Here is a 22,174-nt window from a genome sequence, read left to right as displayed (position 1 = left end):
TTATACCCGAGTATATACGGTACATAAATAATATTTTGGAAAACACAGTTCAATCCATAACGGAGACCCATACCCTGTGTGGCTTCAAGGAAGTTTAGACTGACATCAGACCCAGAAGGAGCTCAGCTCCTCTTTTTGCCCTCCCTCCCCCACCCTTCCACCCTCGTGAACCCTTGACAACTTATAAATTATTTTTATTTTCATATTTTCCATTGTCTCCCTTCACCCACACCTCTGCTGTTCGTCCCCCTGGGGAGGAAGGGGGATTATATGTTGATCATTTAGATCGGTTTCCCCTTTCTCCCTTTTCTCCTCCCACCTTCCCCCACCCCCATGGTATCGCTACTCTCATTACTGTTGTAGACCGGGGGGCACATCAACTTCCGTTTTGCATGACCCAGTCAAACCCACCGTGTCAACCAGCAAACACAGAGCCATATTAGAGATTTCAAGGCAATGGAGAGAAGAGTGGGTTAGGGGAGTGCCCGAGGGGTGACATGGCTGAGGGGCTCCAAGGAGCCCACTGTGGCCCAAGAAGGACAGACAGCATGTACCTTCCTTTCCCCGTGCCACGGTAAGAGAACCCTGCGGGTGGAAATTCACTTTCTCACAGTGTATGGGGCTGCAAGTCCAAATCCAAGGCGCCGAGTCCTGGTGGCGCGGTGGGTTACGTGTTAGGGTGTTCAGGACAAAGTCAACAGTTAGAAACCACCGGTGGGAGGAAGCTGAGGCTTTCTGTTCCCATAAGGCAGTGGTTCTCAGCCTTCCTCATGCCGTGACCCTTTCATTACAGTTCCTCATGTGGTGGTGACCCCCCCAACCATAAAATTATTTTCGTTGCTACTTCATAGCTGTCATTTTGCTACTGCTATGAATCTTCATGTAAATATCTGATATGCAGGATATATTTTCATAGTTAGAAATTGAACATAATTAAAGCATAATGATTAATCACAGAAAAATATGTGATTATATATTGTGAAATATGTATGTGTTTTCCGAATTAACGTTCAATCTGTTATCAGCAAGAGTCAGAACTTGTAGCTCGTTCGGCCTTGTTGATGGATGGTGAGCTCATCTAAGGATACTAGGAAAGTATTGAAAGGTCTTACGGTTTAGAGCTTGCTGGGGTCTTCAGTGCGTGAGGACTGCTCTGTGTGTGGAGCATAGGAGGCTGCAGGCAGTGGGCGGCCACCAACACCCGCAGTGGCACCAACTCTGCAGGCATCTCCTCAGACTGCGTCTTCTTGAGTCTTCTCCACGCATGTTCCATCTCGGACCTCAGAGTCCGTTTTCTTCCGTTTTGGGATGCTCGCTCAGCCTCAGCCCCTGAGCCCAGGCCCTGCCAGCCGACTGATGCCTGGCTAGGTGCCTGCTCACGGTGGGATGAACTGGTTTGATCCTGAACTTCTCAGGGGACAGTCATTTCTCGCAGATGCCATCTGAGTGGTCTGTCTACTGTGTTGTTGAAACCCACTGCTCACAAAAACCATCTCTCCTTTTTTGTCAGAATGCTGGCAGCTTGGGAAATGAGGGCGTGGAGCTAGCAAAGACAGAGGGAGGGAGGGCAGGGGGTGATGCTCGTCTGCCTCGATTTCAGTGGCTCCAGAGCATCCAGTGGCTGGTCCGTGAGACCCTGGTTCTTGCAAACACTGCTTTCAAGTCCATGGGCATTGAGGTGCAATATCTTCCCACCTTTCATGAGAGTGCAAGACACCTAGAAAAGTCCAGACCTTTCTGAGAAGAGGACCCCAGGTTGTCAGCTGCAAGGTCGGCAGTTTGAACTCACCTACCCCCCGCTCCTTGGAGCAAGGCGAGATGAAGAGTTACCATGTGGGAAACCCACAGGGGCAATTCCACCCCGCCCTATCGGGTCACTGTAGGTCAGCATTGGCTGGGCAGGGAGTGTTTGTTTGTTTGTGTGTGTGTGTGTGTTTGTTTGTTTGAATGAGAGGAGCGATGAAGCACTACAGCAGCGGATCTCAACCTCGATCCTGTAGGTCTCAACCCCTTTGGGGGTTGAACGGCCCCTTCACTGGGGTCGCCCAATTCCTGACAGTAGTAAAATGACAGCGATGAAGTAGCAATGAAAATGTTATGGTTGGGGGGTCACCACCGCATAAGGAGCTGTGTGAACGGGTGGCGGCCTGAGGAAGGTGGAGAGCCGCTGCCCAACAGAGACGAGTGAGTTGTCGGGATTGGGTCCAGGGAGTCCCTGTGTCTTCTAGAGGAACCTCTTGGCCTTCGCTCTGTGCTGGCACCGGAACCTCTGACCTTCAGTGTCTGGATGCGAACATGTTGGCCCGTTGGCTCTGCTCGACGGGCAGTAGAAACAAGAAGGGGTCTGAGAGGTCCAGGCAAGGCCACACGAAAGCCCCAGGTCCCTGACTCCGTGTTTGCTCTTCTGCGTCACCTTTCTGACTGCCCCCTCAGTGTATTAATCTGATGAACGAGTCACACACGCCCTGTCCCTCAACCCCAACATTTGTAGGAGTTAACGCCAAGCCTTAGAAGAATTCCTGAAATGTTTGGTATCAGCCAGATCTGGTGGGTTGGGTCAGCGTTGGACTGTGTGGTAGTCACAGCATCTGGTGTCAGCTTGAGAGGGAAGGGGTGGAGTTTAGCCTGTCAGTCACGCTGCAGCTTGACCTCATTTGGAGGCCCTAAGGAGATAAATAGCTCGCTGGAGGCTGTTGACAAGACACATGGGTCTGTGCTACAGCTCTGCAAACGGAGGAGCCACGTGGAGACCCTGCCAGCGCTGAGACGCTTCCACTGCCGCTGGAGCTATAAGACCTTCCACCCACTGGCCTGTGATCGTCCTGCATTCGGTGTCATTGCATGTGTTTCATGAGTCTGAAGAGGACTTTATAAATTGGTATTGGACATATGGGCTAATATCAGACTTGTGGACTTGATCTGGACTGGGCTGGGATGTTTTCTCAATACTCAATTGCTCTTGTATATAAAGTTCTCTCTTACACACATATGAGTGTCTATGGATTTTGTTTCTCTAGTCTACCTGGACTAATACAGGCTGCTGACCACATGATCGGGGGTTCAAACCCACCAACTGCCCCTCAGGAAGAAGAGGAGGCTGTTGGCTTCCATAAAGATTTGCAGCTTTGGAAATCTGAGTTGGGTTGGTGTGAATCAGAATCAGTGGTGTTTTGTTTTATCTTAGATGCTAGCTGGCTCTTCAAAAGGTGGCTTTTGTTGCCGGTGCCCTCGGGTCGGTTCTGATGCATATCCACCGTGTCGTGCCCCATTGGGTTTCCTAGGGGTGTGGTGGTTATGAGTTGGACTGTGATCCACAAGGTCAGCAGTTCGAAGCCACCAGCTGCTCCTCAGGAGACAGGCGGGGATTTCTACTCCGATAAAGAGTTACAGTCTCAGAAACTCACAGGGGCAGTGCTACCCTGTCCCGGAGGGTCGCTGTGAGTTGGCATCGACTCGCCGGCATTGAGTTTGGTTGTTTTTCCATCATCTTGATGGCCGTAGATTGCCAGGTCGGTCTCCTGTGGAGCCGCTGGGTAGGTCTGAACTGCCCACCTTCCAGTTACCAGTCGAATGCTTAACCATTACGCTGCCAGGGCTCCTTAGAGGAAAGACTTCCTAACACCTTGAACTGAAAGGTAGCTCTCAGAGTGTGCATTATCGGTGGGAAAGTGGACTTTCCTCAGAAGGGCATGGTGCGGGAGCCCTTGGCTGAGCGGAGAGAACTAGCAAGGTCATATTTCACGGGCAGTTCCCCAGACAGGTCTGGTAGGTTTATAGCAGAGAAATAAAGCGCTTCCTGCTGCGGACTAGTAGGCCCTGGGGGAGCGGAGGGGAAGCCCTGCCCAGGCCCCTGCTGTTCTTTGGGAAACTCCCAAATCCCTGGGTCGCTGTGAAACTGTCTGACTCTCACGGAGGAGAGCCCTGGGCAGGCTTTGCTCCCGCAGACCCAGGACCCTCACTGCCTGACCCCTGTCTTGTGCGTCTTCAGGCCGTGAAAGAGCTCCCCCACCCCCACTCCGGCGCAGTGACCAAGCACACCTTCCCTGTGAGAGCCTTAGAGCCACCTCGAGGCCTGCATCATGATTTCTCCACGGCTGGCTTGCCCGAGAGGAACCGAGAAATGAAAATGTTCACGTTGCCCCCTGGCACAGGCAAATCGGCAGATGGGGAGGGTCTCTTCCTGCCCCTGTATCAGAACCACACTCTAATGTTGTGATCCGCTAAGCAAAGCCCTCCTCATGCCCCCTGGAGTCTCCAAGCTGGGCGATTCCTGGGGCTCTCCTTGCTGCTAGAAGTCAGGGTCTCTAGTACGCAGAGTCCTCTCTGGAGAAACCCAGGGGCAGGGGGTGATTTCTCCCAGCGTGCATCCTGACAACAGGGTCCGCAGTTCCAACCCGCCAGTGGCTCCGGGGAGGACGATGAGGTTTCCTGCTCCTGTGCAGGTGTACAGCCTTGGACAGCCCCACGAGTGTGTTCTGTGCTGCCCTCGAGGGTCATTGGAAGTTGGGAGGGACTGGGGGCCAGGGAGGGCTTTCTTAGTTAAGTAAACAGAGGCGTCACCATTGGCCCCTGTCCCTTGGTTCCCATGCAGACTCGCATTTCCCACAGCAAGGTTTCTCAGCCGCAGCACTACTGAGATCTGGGCCGGATCTTTATTAGCAGTGAGGGGCTTTCTGGTGCCCTGCGGGGTGTCTAGCAGCATCCTTGGCCTGTACCCCTCCGTTGTTGTCAGCAGTGCCCGCCTCCCACACCCAATGCAGCCTCTGTTAGGTGGTGGTTGTGGCGAGGGGCCATCAAGTCGGTGCCAACCCACAGCGACCCTACGCACAACAGTGAAACACAACCCCGTCCTGCGCCTTCCTCACAGTCACTCCTAGACTTGCGCCCCCGCTGTGGCAGCCACTGCGTCGATCCATCCATCGCGAGGGCCTTCCTCCGCTTCACTGCCATCTGCTTCCCCAAGCACGAAGTCCTTCTCCAGGGACCGGTCTCTCCTGACAACACGTCCAAAGTATGTTAGACGGCAAAGCACCTTCTTCAAAGACAGATTTGTCTGTCCTTTTACCAGCGCCGCAGTCCAGGTGCATCGATTCTTCTTTGGTCTCTCTTCTCTGGAGGACAAAAAAAATCAAATGCATACGCCTTCGTCCTTTGAGAAGAGGCAGAAAATAACCTTCCGCCTAGATTAGTTGTACAAGTTAATCAACCCTACAATTTTATATGGATGTTCTGCATAGTACAAATCAGCTGCTGCCCCAGAGGTCAGAGGTTCGAGTCCACCTGGAAGATGGCCCGGCCGGATACTTAGGATAAAAAGTAACCATCGAAGGCACACAGGAATACAAGCCTGGAGTCATAGCTGAATTTGTGGGCCTCGGTTGGTGGACCTCATCTGAAATTGAGAGAGATAGGTCTACCTTTTAGCGTTCTGTGTGGCTGTGATGACCTTGGTCTTGCACGTCAGCATGAGGAAAGGATAACTTCTGGTTTACCAATTCCCGAGGTGTAAGGTAAGAGTTGCCAGGGTCTGTAAATTGATACCGGCCGACTGTTGGCCATGTCCAGGGTTCACCCTCATGTAGAAAACTAACCCAGCATCGTGCTGCTTTCCTCTCGGCTCACGGGTGCCCAGTCAGGAATTAGGGTGCCTGGCCTGTTCCGCCCAGCACAGCTGAACAAACTTCAGCGGGAGCAGACAGTCACCTCGGTGCTCGGCCTCCAGTGCTGGGGGAGTTGCCCTTCAGCACCACCAGCCTCTCCTCCGGAGAAAGACGGGGCTCTCCTGCCGGGAAGAGTGAGTCTCGGAACCCCCCAGGGGCAGTTGAACCCTGCCCTGCAGGGTCGCTATGAGTCGGCATGGACTCGGTGACAGTGAACTTGGGTTTGGTATCACCTACCTGCCAAGAAGCCCTGGTGACATGCTGGGTAAGCATGTAGCCACTGACGACCAGGGCCGTGGATGGAGCCCACCAGCTCCTCGTGGAAGGAAGCCACGGAAGTCTGCTTCTGGAGACTGCCAGCCTTGGACACCCCGGGGGACAATTCTCCTGGGCCTTTGTTGGGTTTTCCCCTTCCTGCCAACGAGTGAGGAAGTAACTGGATAACTTGCATGTTGGCAGTTCCTTACCTGGGGCCTGGGAAGAGTGAGGGATGAAGGACCCTCGTTGGCTTTCCGTGGTTTTGTTGTCTGTTCCATGGGGGGACTTCTCTGACGTCTCCGTATCTATGTCTCAGGTCACTCTGCTGATTGCCTTCATCTGCGTGAGGAGCTCCGGGTGGAAGGACAACAGCTACAGTGCCTACAGCTTCTTTGAAGTGATCACCATTTGCGACTTGATCATGATCCTCATCTTCTACCTGGTCCACCTCTTCCGTGTCTACCGCCTGCTCACTTGTATCAGCTGGCCCCTGTCGGTAAGGGAGTGCCTGGGTCTGGGCCGTCTCTGAGAGGCTGATGCAGAAGTCAGAATGTCAGCCGGGCCACCCAGACCAGATGGAGTCCCGCCTCTCTGCCCACCCTCCCTCCTGACTGTCCTTTGCTGCTTCAGTCCAGGCTGCCCACGATCTGATGGACACATCCACTTGATCCCCTAAGACCTCCCAGCTCCCCACAGGCTGTGCCTCTCGCCTCTGTGCGTTGTCTCAAGTGACAAAAGACAGAGGAACATGGAAGAAAATAGCTCATAAGAAGGGTGGGTAATTCTCACTGTTAATGAGAATTAGCATAATAAACGTTCATGAGAATAACATTTATTAGCTAAAATAAACTGAAGGAGATGAAGGAGAGAAATCAGAGGTTGGCAGGTTTGTTTGTTTGTTTGTTTGTTTGTTTTTTCCTCCCCACTATGTCATGCTTTTCAAGGCTTTATTGAAATCAAAGGAAGCCTGGTGGCCCTCTCTGGAAACCATGCCACTGCTCACCACAAGGTCAGATGTTCGAGCCCACCAGCCACTCCAAGGGAGAAAGTCGAGGCTGTCTGCTCCCGTAAAGATGTGCAGCCCCAGAAACCCTGGATAAGGTCACTCGGAATCGGGATCCACTTGATGGCAGTGGGTTTGGTTTGGGGTTTACCGCCGTATTGTCCACCCACTGAGAGTGTACAACTCAATGACATGGGGCATATTTACAGTCATGGATCTAGCTCCACTGTAGAACACTTTCTCTAGATCAATTGTAGAATATTTCCATCACCTCCAATAGAAGCCCTCTGCACCTAGTACCATTATTCAGCCTTAAAGAGATGAAGTTCTGGACATTGAAAACAGAACTCAATAACATGCGCCAGCCAGTCACAAAAGGGCAGATACTGTGTGATCCCCCTGAGATGCGAAATCCCTGGGATAGGCAAATGTGTGGAAACCGTGCTTACCAGGGCTGGCAGGCAGGAATGGAGAAGTCCTGAGTTTCTCTTTGTATTGATGAAAGCCTTTTGGAAATTGATAGTGGGGAGTGTTTGCACGTCGTGGTAAATATCGTTGTGCCCTTTACAATGATGAAGATGGCACATTTTGCTATATGTATAGATTTCACCACAGTGACTTTTTAAAAAGGGGGAGTTCTATACCCTTTTCACTGTCATCTATCCCAGCTCTATATAAACCCGCATCTGTGTTCTATGTGTGTCAATTGGACTGTTCCAGGCGTTTCATATGAACAGAATTGTATAACATGTTTCCTTCTGAAACTGACTTTAAAAAAGAAACCCTTTTATTGTGGATCGTGTGAAGGTGGACGGAGTACACTGATCGCAATCCCCACAATGTGACATCACTGATCCCCCTTCCACTCTGTTTCCAGTCCACCTTCTTCCCCACCCCTGTGAACTTGGTCCTGGGTACATGCTGCCCTTTTGGTCTGGGATGCTTGCTCATTCTAAGGTGTGCAGAGCCCCTGTGTTAATTGTTCTCCTTATAGACCTGTCTTTTGTTTGGCTGAAAACTGAGCCGCAGAGGTGGGTTCAGATCCAGCTGTGAAGGGGCGCATGAGCCATGCTCTTGGAAGATCCACCAGTCTCTTTCTGACCAGGAAGCCTGGTCTTGTTCATGGTTTTGAGTTGTTCTGCATGTTCCACCCACTCCACTCAGCGGGGCTTTCTAATGTGCTTCCTTTGAGACTGTGGGTCGTGGTCCCGGGACCCCGTCGAGGTCTTCAGGTCCTGGGGTGGGGGAAGCTGAGCTTCACCCGGTTCACTAGTCATCTTTCAGTTTTCTGCACTCCGTTTGCTTTATTCAGGGAGGGAGCTGAGTGATGGTGTGGCTCTAGTTCATTTCACTCAGCACAGTGTTTTCAAGTGTTGTCTGTGTTGTAGTTTACTATCACTACATTGCTTTCGATGGCCAGTGATACTCCATCGTAAGGCTGTGTCACACTGTGTTGATCTTTTTACTCGCTGGCACGGGAGTTCAAATAACGAAATGATGCCTGACGCTCATCAGTGGGTGGACCTTTGAGTTGCTTCCACATTTGAACAATTATTGATAATGCTGTTATAAACGTTCATGCGAAGAAGTCAGCATTGACGTCTGTCGCGAGCACTGCCACTTTAAGAGTAGGAAACCTTATCCACAGCCATGGGATAGTTTCCCACTTACATGTATCTGCTCCAGTGTAATTCAGCTACAGCTTGTACTTTTCAGGGTATACGTTTTATTCTTCTTTTATTAAATTTATATGTATTTTACCTTTCTGAGGCTATTTCAAATGGAACTGTGTAAGTTTCATTTTCCGATTGCTCATTGCTAGTGTATAACAGTACAACTGATTTTTGTGTATTGATCTTATATCCTACATTCGTCCTAAACTTCTTTATTAGTTCTAATAGCTTTTTGGTAGATTTCTTAGGAGTTCTCCCTTTAGGACACGTCACCTGCAAATATAGTTTTACTTTTTCCTTGCCGATTTGGATATCTCTGATTTCTTTTTCTTAATCACCCCATCTAAATCCCCAGTACAGTGTTGCTGAATGGAGATGATGGGAGTGGACGTCCTAGTTTTCATTCCTGGTCCTAGAGAGGGCAAAGTACCCAGTCCTTCACTCGGTGTGATACTTGGTGTCAGTCTTTCAAAGATGCTCTCTATCGGGCAGGGGACGTGCCCTCTGTTCCGAGTTTGCTCGGTGTTTTTGTTTGTTTCTTTACGTATAAGGGTGACAGGCTTGGTCAAATATTTGTTCTGCATCTGTAGTGTGTGTGTGTGTGTGTGTGTGTGTGTATGTGTGTGGCTTTTAATTGATTGACATGAATAGTCAAATGATTTTCAGGTGACAAAACACCTTTGCCTTCCCGGGATCAAACCCCATTTGGTCATAGTGCATGCTTCTCTTACATGGAGCTGGATTCTGTCTGCTCGTGTTCCATGTCCGTAAGAGCTAGTGCTCTGGAGTGTTCCTACCTCGCGTGTCTGTCTGGTTTGGCCAATCCTAGCTCCATTTGGGGCTTTGTAGCATGAATTGGGACCTGTTCCTCCTCTTCTACTCTTAGGAACAGTGTGTGAAAATTAGTATTAATTTTTCTTTACATATCTGGTAGCATTCAGCAGGGAAGCCGTCTGGGCCTGCGCTTTTCTTTGTGGACAATCTTTTTATTAGTCTATCTCCTCACTTGCAATAGGTCTATTCTTGAATCAGTTTTCAGTAGTTTGTGTATTTCATCTAAGATACCTAATTTATTGGCATTCTGTGGTTCGGGGCATTTATTTATAATCACTTTTATTTCTATAAGGTGTTGAACGGTGATGTCCCCTCTTTCATTACCCCCCAAACAGTTTTAATGGCATATAATTCACAGATCATATAATTGAACAGTTTAGTCAGTCGTTCAATCACATCAAAGGGAGTTGTACAGTCCCCACCATATGTACCTTAGAGCCTCCCCCCCACACACACAGTCATATCCCCTCTACACTGAGCTGTGCATTCACGATCAGTTCTAGTGCTCCCTGCCCCCTGCCACCTTCTCATTTTTATCACAGTATACTGAGTTGTGTCTCTGTCTCTGGGTCCATCTAGCTAAAGAGTTGGCCACTGTGATCTTTTCAAAGCATCAGCTCTTGGTTCCACTGATTTTTCCTTTATTTTTCTAATCTCCATGTCACGCATTTTCACGCTAGTCTCTATGATTTCCTATAAGTCCTGCTGATTATGGTAGGCTTGGTTTGCTTTGCTTTTCTCAGCATCCTGTCTGTCGGATGTTTGTGATGAGGCTCCCATTGTCCCTGCCGTGTTTGTTGAGCCTGCATGTCTGCCAAGCACCAGCTCTTAGATCGCCAGTGTTGTGGGATTGTGGCTATGGCAGTAGTTGGGTACCTCTGTTGCCTTTAACTCTTCCGAGCCTCCCAGTGTCATCAGCTTCCATCATCGTCTGTCAGGCTTCCTCTCATTCTTCTTATACCTTGTCTTCTTGCCTCCCCTCTGGCCCACTGCTTCCCCAACGTGCCTCCCACTCCTGCCTTGGCACCTTCAAAGAATGCTTCTTTTGGAGCGAAAACCTTTTCTTGACTTTTTATTGTGGTGGCCAGGCCTTCATGATGCCACCACTGATCCGGACAGTGAGCAGCAAGGCGGGATAAAAGCTGGGGGGCATGGACACGCGTGGGTTGGGTGGGGAGGAACTATTGGAAGGCACAGCTCTCCCCCTCATTTTCGGTTGAGTAGCATCTAGGTCAGGTTCATCGTAAGACCGTCTCGGGTTGTCTGTCCCTGCCCCTTTCTGCATGGGTGGGCTTCTTGGAGAACTTCCAGATACTAATCGGCCCTCTGGCAGAACTCCCTCTGGTCCACCGCATGGTACTCCCTTCTAGTCACTAAGGGAGAAATGTAGGGTTTGACTTTGCACGGTCTGCGGAGAGCATCGGCTTAGCGATGGCAGGCTTTCCCAAGGGCGAATCACCACCTGCCCGACAAGCATCCAACTTACACCTCATCCTCACCCTTCAATATTACGTAGACTTACCCTCCTGGAACTGACTGGGCCAGCCTCTGCTCACAGTAAACAACCCACCACGGAGCTCTGCTCTTGCTTCTGGGCAGATTCAAATTGAGGAACAGACGTGAGTCTCTCCATGCCCTAAAAGCAGGCAAACACTGACTTACCTGCACATCCCACTGCAAGACACACTGAGCAATGGAGCTCATTCAGAACTCAGGGTCGAGCTGCCTGTGATTTAAATTCTTGTAAGCAGCTGCACAGGGGTAGCTCCGGGTACTCATTCCTCTGTGATCGGTTCATCAGGGAGCGGGGTGGGGAGCACCGGTGCTGAAGAATGGCAGACTTCATCTGCCCAGGACTTGCAAAGATGAGGAGTGGATGGGGTGGGTGTAGAGGGTCTGGGTCAAGCCGCAGAAGCAGATAACTAGTCTCTCCCAGAGACTCGGAGATGACCGGGCTCGGCCTTCTGCACATATCAGGAGAGAAGAGCGCATGACAGACCGAGGACAAACCAGGGAGGACAGGGGCGGGAGAAAGCCAGCTCCCATCACACCCCCACGGGCATTTCCTAGCTCACCCATTCCTAGAATGGACCGCCTTCTGCCAAGCAAAGCCATCACAAGGGAGTGTTCTTGAGGCAGGAGGAAAAGGCACACCTCTCTGTAAGGTCCTTTGCAAGCGGGAGCCCGAGCTTCAGCTTGGAGCTTCAGGGAGCCTCCTTTGCTTTCTTGTTGTTTTGGGCCAGAGCTCAAGGGCAAACCCTCCCAAAACCAAACCCACTCCCACAGAAGCAATCCCGACTCATAGTGTGTCACTCTTTAGGGGAGCAGACAGCCCCATCTCTCTCCTGAGGATTGAACTGCTGACCAGGCTGACCGGGTGCAACCACTCAGGGCTCCCACCATCAAAGGCCCTGTCTACAAATTGACCTCTAGAGCTGTCCGTCGGGACCATCCTGGTGGACATGAGTTGCGACTTCCTCTTTGTCCTTCGGGGCCTCCTTCCTTCCGTGTTGGCTGCCTGTGAGGGTGCTGCAGGGAACCAGGGGGACCTTCTCGCCCCCGCTTGATCGTCTCTCACGTTTGGCTGCCCTCGGAGAACCACGACGGAACTCCCCACCCACCCACCGCTGTGCTTTGTTTCCACCCGCAGGAGCTCCTGCATTACGTCATCGGTACCCTGCTCCTTCTCATTGCCTCCATCGTGGCTGCTTCCAAGAGCTACAGACAGCCTGGGCTGGTGGCCGCATCGGTGAGGATGGTCCCAGGGGGCGCTTCTGAGAATTCATGTGTCAGATGCTTGTCTGTTCTGATGCGGGCAATTGTGGGGCAGGGGTGGGGGATGGGAGGAATTCTTCCACAAAATCAGTACCCACTTTGATGCAGCCCACAGCCGGCTCCAGAGGGTTTCTCTGTAAACCAGGCCCCGCTCACCGACAGCCCTGATTTATATCAGCTGACGAATAGGTTCCGACTCACATACCCACTGACTCTGATCGTGTGCTCCTGGCTCCGCGGCCCAGTGCCAAGAGCGATTCTCTTAGACCCAGCAGGATACTGTGGTCGGTGCTGTCGGCCACCCGTCCTAAACTGCCCTCCCTGGCTTTTCCATGGACTCTGCCAGCAGATCCCTCAGTCCTGTACTTTTCAAAGGTGAAAGTGAGTGCTGTGTGTGTGTGTGTGTGTGTGTGTGTTTGCACTTGCATTGTAGCACAGATACGCGGTACCCGCGCAGTTTTGTACTTGTGAGCATCTGGAAGAACTTCAGAAAGGTTTCAGGAAAACGGAATCAAAAGATACTGGATTGTTTCCCATCAACTTTACGAAGCTCCTCAAACATGTATTTGTGCGTGCGTGTGTATGAGCATGCGCTTTAAAGGTGCCTGCCTGCTACGTGATCTCATTTGTGATTTAGCTCCCTGTCTGCCAGTCGGGAGCAGCTTAACTGAGGACCATGGCTCTGTGTGGCCGTCACGGCCTTTCATTTGCACCTGTAGGCAGGGAGGGAGTGGGTCAGCCTCTGAGGGAGGGAGTCCATCCTCCAAAGGTCTGTGGGCCAGGACTCTAAATGCTGATGTCCCAGTGCCTCCCCAAGCCCCACCCAGCCTGTGCTGTCTCAGGTCAGTGGTGGACACCACCTACGGTTTCCAGCTGCCCAGCCTCAGGGCAGATGATGGAAGGGGCCCAGAGGAAGGCGTGTCCACTATGCTTCAGGGCCCTCATGAGCAGAACCCCGCTGGGCTGAATGGCTCATGCTCTCAGAACCATGTTAGCCCCAGAGTCCACCATCGTGCCCAGAACCAAACCTTGGCCACGGTGGGCAGGAGAAAAGGGTAGGTATCTGTAGAGCCGCTGCTGCCTAGCAGGAATGGCTGCCTTGCTTGGGAGATGAGGCCAAGGCACATGGAACAAGGCCTCATGGTCTAGAGTGGCATTATGATGTGATATAATAAACTGTTCAATTATGCAGGGCAGGCAGTTGGAGATCGGGACGGTAGATAATGTGCTAATTGTGCAGAACAGACAATGAGAGGCCCGGCCCTGCTCTCACAGGCTAATTATGTGATGCAGACAGTTGGTACAAAGGATCCCAGGCAGGGCACTCGGGGTGGGGGGCAGGGGAGATGAGTCAGCTGTTGGTGCAAGCCAGCGACCACACTTGAAAGAGAAAAGGCGAACATTGTGTACAACCGGGCCCTTCCCTGGGGCCGACTGCTCCTGGGCCATGGCTGTGAGGGTCAGCTGGCGAGTTGGGCGTCCTGAGCGGGGTGGCGTCGCGTGCCATGGCCTCCTGGACAGCAGGCAAGCACAGCAGAGCATGGGCTTCAGAGCCTGGCCTCCCGGGCTCACATCGCAGCTCCTCCCCTGGCCCATGTTGTTTGGGGCCTTAGGCAAAATAATTGACCTCCTGTGCGGGGTGATGCCAGCACCCCTCTTGCCGTGTCGTCATGTGGGTTAAGGGCATCTGCATGCCCATGGCGGGCTTCGGGGTTCCCGGGTGACGCACACAGAAAGCACTGTCTTACTAGCCGAAAGCTTGCCAGTTTCAGCCCACCCAAGGGCATTGTGGGAAGACAGGCTGCAGATGGTTTCTGGAAGGTCACGAAAGGTTACAGCCACGAAACCGCCCTGGGCCGGTTCCCCTCAGCGCTCAGTCTCCAACAGCAAGTGACTACCACAGCCACAGGCTTAGCTGTGACAGCTGCCAGTCACCTTCACAGACCAGGAAAACGACTCTGACCTCCAAAGTTCCGAAACAACAGCCAGGTCCTCTTCCTGCGGGGAGGGGGGGTGGCGTTCCTGTGGGCAACATGAAGCACTTGAACTAGCTTCAGCCAGCTCGCCACATGGAGCACTGAACAGAACCAGAAAGAGGAACAGAGCCCTCCCTCCCTGCCTTCGGTGCCGCACCCAGGCGCCCACTCCTGGCTCTGCTGGGGCCCGAGCAGCTTACAGATGGATTTACAAATGAAGCACAGGCTTCGCTGCCCCAGTAAAACTCACTTCGGCCGTAAACAGGTTTAAACCCGAATTAAATTTGACAATTCCACCTTTTTCTTCTTTCTTAGCCCAGGACCATTAGAATAGAATTGCTGTGTTTTCAACATAAACCCAAACACTGCCTGAAATCGCTTAGTTCTCAGCTGTTGAGTCGCCCCTGAAAACAAGGATCAATAAGCATTTTCTATAAAGGTCCACACAGTAAATAGTTCATGTTTTGTTGGCCACCCAGCAAGCAGCCAGCCGGCAACAGACACCAGTGGGCGTGGCTGTGCTACAGTGAACCTTCATGTACCTTCTAGAACTGATGGTGGTGAAGATGGTACAACCCCTTCTTAATATGTTTGAACTGTTGAATTGTATGCTATGTGAGTCATATGTCCATCAAAACTATTAATTTTAAAAATCGTGTGTGTAGAAGCAGATGGTTAAGTCAGCCCTCCAGCAGCAGTTTGCCAGCCTGGCATAGAAGATCTAGAAGTTATTGCTGCTTGAACATTATCTTAGAGCCAATCTCGGTATGCCATGGAGGATGGAAAACACAGAGTTTAGAAACACTTGTAGAGAATTTACAGGGCCTGCACGGTATTGCCACAAAGCCAAGGCAGGTAGAAGGTATCCCCTGGCATGCCCGGCCTTGTTACAGTTCTTCCGCCCTGTGCCCATCCCAAAGTTGACCTTCTGAATCTACCAGCCGCCGCTCCGCGGGTCAAAGACAAAAAAGTCTGCTTCCGGGAGGATGACAGATTCGGAGACCCTATCGTCGGGGCAGCTCTACTCCGTCCTGTAGCCTCACTGTGAATCAGAAGGAACACAGCAGCTTGGGGTTTTCGGGGCGACCCCATCCGGGCTGGGCCTAGCCCCTCTGCTGAGTGACCAAACCCAACTCCTAGCCACCGTGTAGGACGGAGTGTAGGGGACACGTAAGAAAGAAGATGGTAGAAGAATCGATGCATTTGAATTGCACTGGAGAAGAATATTGTATGTCCCGTGGCCTGCTCAAAGGACAAACCTATCTGTCCTGGAAGAAGTAAGGCCAGAGTGCCCCTTAGAGGCAAGGCTGGCAAGACTTCATCCTACATACTTTGGACATACTTGTCAGGAGAGACCCGTCCCTGGAGAAGGACATCGTGTTTGGTGAAGTGGAGGGAGACCCTCGGCGAGATGGACTGGCCCAGTGGCCAGAGCTGAGACGGAAGAACATTGGTGAGGGCGGCACAGGACCGCGCAGTGCTTCTTTCAACCACAGGATAGGGGAGAACTGTGTCCCAAGGACCCCACGGCTGTAAATCTTACTGCGAAAAGCACTTTGTCTTACCTTCCTCCAGCAGCTGGAACCACCTTTCCCTTAGCAGCGGGCGTTTAGCCCAGTGCAGCACCAGGGCACTTGTAGTAAGCCAGCCCCTCAGGAAGGCGAGCACCTGGGCCAGCCCTGGGGTGGGGAGGATTCCCGGTGTCACCTCGTGGCGGCTCTGTTCTGACTGGGGAAGCCTGAGCCATCCCGGTGGTTAACACTTCTGGAATCGCAGAGGGCAGTTGGAGGGTTGCTCGGGGGCCTGGGATGACCCTTTGGACTGTGGCTCTGCCCTCTCTCCTGCGCAGGTGTTCGGTTTCATCGCCACCACCCTGTGCATGCTGAACATATGGTTGTCCTACAAGGTCTCCTGCGTCACCCAGACAACAGGTGAGTCCCGCTTACCCGTCCCCGGAGACAGATGCCTGTGCTCGGTAACAGGAGCAGGGCTCATTTGCCACGGAACTACAGGGGAAGGGCACTGTACTGAGGAGGCCACTTCAGGCTGGCAACAAACTCAGAAGCAGTTTCAAGCCCGGGAGCCGGGCAGAAGAAAGGAAACCGCCAGGGACCCATGCCCAGCATCCCCGTGGCCAGCTTCCAGTGCAGAGCATTTTCTTTCTGTCCCTTTTTTTCTGTTTTAGGTTTGCTTTCTTTTTAAAACATCACTGTAGGAAAAAATATATACATACCAGCCATCTTCCAGCTCAGCAACATTTACAGGCGTACTCTAAGTCACTGAGGGGCCTGGCAGGCCCGCCAGGCTTTGCTTTCCAACTGGGCCAGGGATTGTAAGGTGAAGGTTGAGTGTGGGGTGCTGGGCGAGGTTTTGAGTTTGTATTGACACCGCTTTCTCCCCAGCCTCCTCATCTTCAGCATGGTGGGCTGCCGGGACTCGCTGCCCTTTTCCCAACCCCACCTCCCTCTACAGGAACTCAGTGGCCCCTACCCAGCCACTGCCCCTTTCTCCCTCCCTCGCTCTGCCCCAGTAACGACTAACAAACTCCTTTGCCATTTGCCTGTGCCCGACACCTCAAACAAATGGGACCAGCAGCATTTTCCCGTTAGTGATGGGCTTCCTGTGCTTGTTGCTGTAATCCGTCCGTGCTGAGCCGTCATTGTCCCTTACGGCCGGGAGTAACCCACGGGCTGCAGGTGCCACACTGTGCTTCTCCGCTTATCTGGGAGGGGCCTGGCTGTTGGGAACAATGCTGCCGGGCCACGGCATCCAGGCGGCAAAGCGTTCCCTTAAAATGAGCATCCTCTTTCCAGTGACAAAAGTAAATATAGAGCATTTAGAAAATACAGATAGGGAAACATTCTACCTGTCCCTCCTTTCTTCTTTGAAAGCATACGTAACAAGGTGGGCTAAAAACCGTTCATGGGAAAATCCCATTATCTTTTCATCACTTTCCCCCACAAACTTAAGAAGCACTTCATAATGTTTCTCTTATTAAAAGGACCAGACTTGATGCGCTATTCTAGAATGTGTGTTGTTGTTTTAATCACTTAGCCACATTCCATACGTTTCCCCGCTTATCGTAGATCTTCTCTGGCATTCTAACGGTTCTGTCGCATGACGGTGCTGCTGCTTTCTGGCTTCTTCCCTTTGGGGACATCAAGGTTGTTCATGCTCTGGCCTTTTCTCCAGCGCTCTATTGAACATCTTCGAATCTGAGTGGCGCTGGCGTTGGGTGCCAACTCATACCGGCCCCGTGGTCAACAGAACAAAGCGTCGCCCACTCCTGCACCATCGTCACAGTAACGGTGTTTGAGCGCGTTGTTCTGCCCTGGTGTCAGGCCATCTCCCTGAAGGGCTTCCTCTGGCTCTGGCCCTCCACTGTACCATACCCATCCCGACCCGGCTCCGTCACTCTTCATGAGAGCAGAAAGCCGCCTCTCTCCCACAGAGTGCTGGTGGTTCCAAACGGCTGACCTTGCAGTTAGCAGCCCAACCCTTAACCTGCTGTGCCACCCTGGCTCAGCCCGGGCAGTGAGTTGGGTGGTGGTTTTTGATTGTTTCGTTTTGTGCTTTACCACCGCGCACGCTGCCCTTCTCCAGTGACTGTTCACGCCTGAGGATGTGTCCCATGCCTGAGAGACACCTTACCCCAGCCTCGAGTCTGGCACGCTCTGCGCTTCAGAGACAGAGGTGTCCGTTCCTCTGGCAGGCCACAGCACGGTCCGCATTCCTCACCAGCTCCAGCTCCAGTGCATCAATGTGTCTCCAAGCTTCCTCACTCACTGTCCAGCTTTCCCATGCAGGTGAGGCCATGGAGCATGCCATGGCCCGACCTAGGTGCGCCTGAGTCTGCAAAGGGACTTCTTGGCTCTTCCACACTGTGCAGAGGTCTTGTGCTGCAGACTGCCCAGTGCAGTGTGTCATTTGATGGCTTGCCTGCTGCTTCCACGAGCATTGATGGTGGATCCAAGTAAAATGCAAACCTTTTCAATGCCGTCGTTTCTCCATTTATGATGGTTATTTTCTTTAATTAATTTTATTAAATACTTTTATTGGGGGCTCTGACATCTTTTATCACAATCCATCCACCCATCCTTTGTGTCAAGCGCATTGTACATATGTTGCCCTCATCATTCTCAAAGCATTTGCTCTCTACTTGAGCCCTTCCTCCCCTGTCCTTCCTCCCTCGTGGACCCTTGGGAAATGATAGATTATTATTTTCATATCTTGCATCGCCCTCTGTCAACCTTCACCCACTTTTTAATCGATTTTTATCATGCTTATTACTGGTTTGACTGTGAGGATTTTTGTCGGCTTGCTCACATTGTAATCCACACTGAAAGCTGCAGTCAGGGTTTTGGGGGTTTGTTTATTTTTTTTATCTTCATGCATGTTTTGAGTCTTCTTCCCTGTCAGCAAGGTTGTGTCACCTGCATATGGAAGGTTCTCAAGGAGCCGTGTTCCCGCCGACGTCGAGATTTTCGTGTAGTCAGCTCCTTGGCTTTTTTGCTAGGCATACAGATGGACTAAGCAGTGAAAGGGAATCACGGGGACACGCGGGCAGGGGTGAAGCCACAGGGCCCCCTGTGCTGCTGGCACAGTTGCCCCTTGGTCTGTGGATAGGTTTCCAACGGAGCCCAGTGAAGTGTTCTGGAACGCGCCTTCTTTTCAATGTTACCCACAGTTTGTGATGATTCACACCGTCAGTGCCTTTGCTCAATGAGTAAGGCACAAGTAAGCATCTCATCGGCAGTCTTGACGTCCAGACAGAGTACAGCCGCCCCTGTGGGCATCCAAGGCCGTAAACTTTATGGGAGCGAAAGGCCCCTTCTTTCGGGTTCAGACTGCGGAGCATGCGGTTAGCGGCCCAACGCATGACCCGGGATGCAGCTGGGGCTCCCAGAAACCGGGGAGGCTGGGGAAGGGTAACGGGATTGCAGAGGAAGTCATACTGGGTGGAGGGGGGTAGAGCTTGGGTTCCGGCTTCCTGGGGTGACTCTGAGCTAGCCTGACCTTGCTTTTCCTTCCCAAGATGCCACCGTGTGAGGGCAGCCCAGCTCCAGACACCGCAGGATGCCCTGCCAGGGGCGACAGGACACAAAGCCCCAAAGATGGGGGGACTGGTGGCCATGTGGCCCAAGAGAAGGCTTCTGAACCTCTGTTCCTGTGCCAACGCCCTGCTCAGGCCAGCGGGCAACCGAAGTGCCCTTCCACTTCCCTCCCACGCTCCGGGACGCTGGCTCCCTGGGCCCCTGCGCTGCTTCAGCCTTCCACGGAGACCCTTCCTCTGAGAAGACAGCAGCCTCGAGGGAGACCCCGCCTGCTTTTAGAGCCTCCTCCTCAGGGACTGTGGACCCCCGCCTTGGGGTTCGACTTCTGCTTTCATTTAGCATCCCTCTGGGAACAAAGCTGCCGGAAGCCCTCTGAGGAAAACATAGCCACTTCTTAACTTATCTAGCTTGTCAGCCTGGCCCCAAAGACACCTGTCTTCCTTAAAGTGAGGCGCTCCTGTAGAAACACTATGTGGTCAGTCCGTCCCCATGTCTCCTGGCTTTGTTTGTTACGTGTGTGTGTATGTGTGTGTGTCTTTAAATAAAATACTGATCTGGCCAATTGCAGAAGGATTTCTTAATAAACAAGATTATAAAACCAGACTTGACGCAAAGCTTCTGTTCCAAATTGTGTTCCGCACGGTGCCCTCCACCGAACCCATGGCCATCAAGTTCATTCCTGACTCGAGGTGACACCATGTGTTACAGAGTAGACTGTAGGTTCTTGGCTGTAATCTTTATGGGCAGAGTGCCACGCCTTTCTTCCACAGCACCTCTGGTTGGGTTTGAACCACCAACCTTTAGCTTAGTGCCCAAACACAAACCTGGAGCCTTGCCCCTTGCTGTTCCCTCCGTCTGGGTCAGTGGTCCTAGAGCAGAGAGGTGGGTTAGGTGGGCAAGTGCCGCTTCTAAAGTTATGCTTAGCTCTTGCTTCCTCCTATTATGAGAGCAGTTTCCTCGTTTGGTGTGAACCACGCAGGGCCTCTGGAGGAAGTTGACTATGTGTTTACACTCTGACAGTTGCTCTTGTCCAAAGTGTCAGGTCAACTGGCCAGACAAAGGGAGAGCTCTGTGGGCTGAGACATAGCAGGCACAACTAAACCAGATTCACTGCCCTCGAGTCTATGCCAACTCACAATGACCCTGTAGGCTTCTGAAACTAGGTTTATGTTTCTGCTTTTTTTAGTGCTAAAATCCAGGATCAAACCAGGGATGAGACTGTGCACCAGTTTGGGAGTAGAAAGCCCCATCTTTCTCCCACAGAGTGGCTGGTGGTTTCAAACTGCTGACCTTGAAGTTAGTGGCCCAACACCTAACCCATGACACCATGTAAATATCTTCACAGCTACATTTAGGATAGTATTTGGTAAAACAACCAGGCACCATAGCCTATACAAGTTGACACATAAAATTAGCCTTCACACCAAAGATTTTTAAGACAGTTTTATTGACATCTAATTCACATAAAATACAAGGGGCTTCCTAAAAAAAGGGGATGGGGAGCTCTGCTGGGTGGAGCTTTCATAGTACATATTTTCCCCGCTACGTGAGCATTGAGAAAATTGCTCTGAGTTAGTGCACCCAGTGGCATCCCCTGGTAAGGCTCTCTCTGGTCACAGTGAATTTTTCTCGTGAAAGTAGTTTGGCTTGAACCTCATTTTTGTGGTGGCTGTTTTAAGAGAACAGCGTGCTGCCATGAAATTTTGTTTTCTGCTCAGGAAAAATACCACAGAAACTGTTATGATGTTGAACACAGCTTTCAAGGAGAGCACTAGGGGAAAAACTCAAGTGTACGAGTGGATTGCTCATTTCCAAAAAGGTGGAATGTCGATGGATGACAAACCTTGTTCTGGACTTCCATCCACTTTCCAAACGGATGAAGACGTCCACTCGTAGTACATTTTCAGTCCACTCCACCAGGTCAGACTGTTGTCAATCAAGCTTTCTATTTAGAGGTTCTAAAGAGATTGTGTAACGGTGTGCGACAAACAAGGCCTGGTCTGTGGCAGACGGGGGACTGGTTTTGCCACCATGACAGTGCACCTGCTCACGCAGCCATCTCAGTGCACCAGTTTGGGGCAAAGAAACATCAAGTTTCTCTTGCCCCATGCACCTTACCTGACTTTGCTCCATGCGACCTCTTGTTTCCACGAATAATGAGGGACACGAAAGGATAGCAATTTGACCACATAGAAGAGTGAAGAAGAAAACAAGGGAGGGACTGTCAGCCACCCAAACAGAGGAGTCTGAACGTTTCCAAGAATGGAACTGCAGATTTGACAAATGTATTAAGTGTAATGGAGAGTACTTTGAAGGTGATAGGGGCAAATGTTTTGAGAATGATGAGGGCAATGAATGTATAAATGTGCTTTACACAATTGATGTATGTATGGATTGTGATAAGAGTTGTATAAGGCCCCAATAAAAAGACATTTTAAGTGATAAGGTTTGGTAAAAATTTTAAATATATGACTTTGAAAAAAATCCCATTTTGGGGGGTACCCCCTCGTACTATATTTGTGATTTTTTAAATCCTGGAAAATCCAGAATAAAATAAGAACCAAGCCATCCACGGTCTTCCATCCCACAGACGTGAACAATTCAGCGGTTCAACCGTCAGAAGAAGAGGTATGCACTCGCCACCACAGTCAAGTTCAGAACATTCTCTTCTGTCTTGTACTCGGTGTTGGCTCTCCAGTTCCCCCACCCTCCCCTGCCATGCCCCTTGGTAATGTTTAATCCACAGATTGACCGATCCTGGAGTTCATTAACAGAAACACATGCAAAACAAAGGCCAACATTGGACAAAAACAGGAAAACCTAGATCATAAAGCAGAGAAGATTGAAAACTGTAAGATGGTCACAGGGAGATCAAATGATAGGGCATTCCATGTTAACCTACAGCCGCGGCCATAATCGACGTGACAGTGCTCTCTGACGG

The 22,174-nt window shown here is 51.3% G+C and overlaps 1 protein-coding gene across 1 annotated transcript in view; it reads left to right on the top strand.

The window, feature by feature from the left end:
- CMTM7 (CKLF like MARVEL transmembrane domain containing 7) overlaps positions 1 to 19,836 on the top strand; it is a 63,907-nt gene extending 44,071 nt beyond the window's left edge. The window contains exons 2-5 of the mRNA XM_075547104.1: positions 6,235 to 6,414; positions 12,079 to 12,177; positions 16,029 to 16,110; positions 19,215 to 19,836. Of these exons, the coding sequence (XP_075403219.1) occupies positions 6,235 to 6,414; positions 12,079 to 12,177; positions 16,029 to 16,110; positions 19,215 to 19,228 (375 nt within the window). The 3' untranslated portion in view covers positions 19,229 to 19,836. The remainder of the gene's footprint in view (positions 1 to 6,234; positions 6,415 to 12,078; positions 12,178 to 16,028; positions 16,111 to 19,214) is intronic.
- Positions 19,837 to 22,174: the final 2,338 nt, after the last annotated feature.

The sequence above is a fragment of the Tenrec ecaudatus genome, chromosome 4 (assembly GCF_050624435.1).
Source record: "Tenrec ecaudatus isolate mTenEca1 chromosome 4, mTenEca1.hap1, whole genome shotgun sequence".
NCBI lineage: Eukaryota > Metazoa > Chordata > Mammalia > Afrosoricida > Tenrecidae > Tenrec > Tenrec ecaudatus.
Note: the sequence above shows the minus strand (reverse complement) of the source record. Positions and strands in the feature narration are given on the sequence as shown.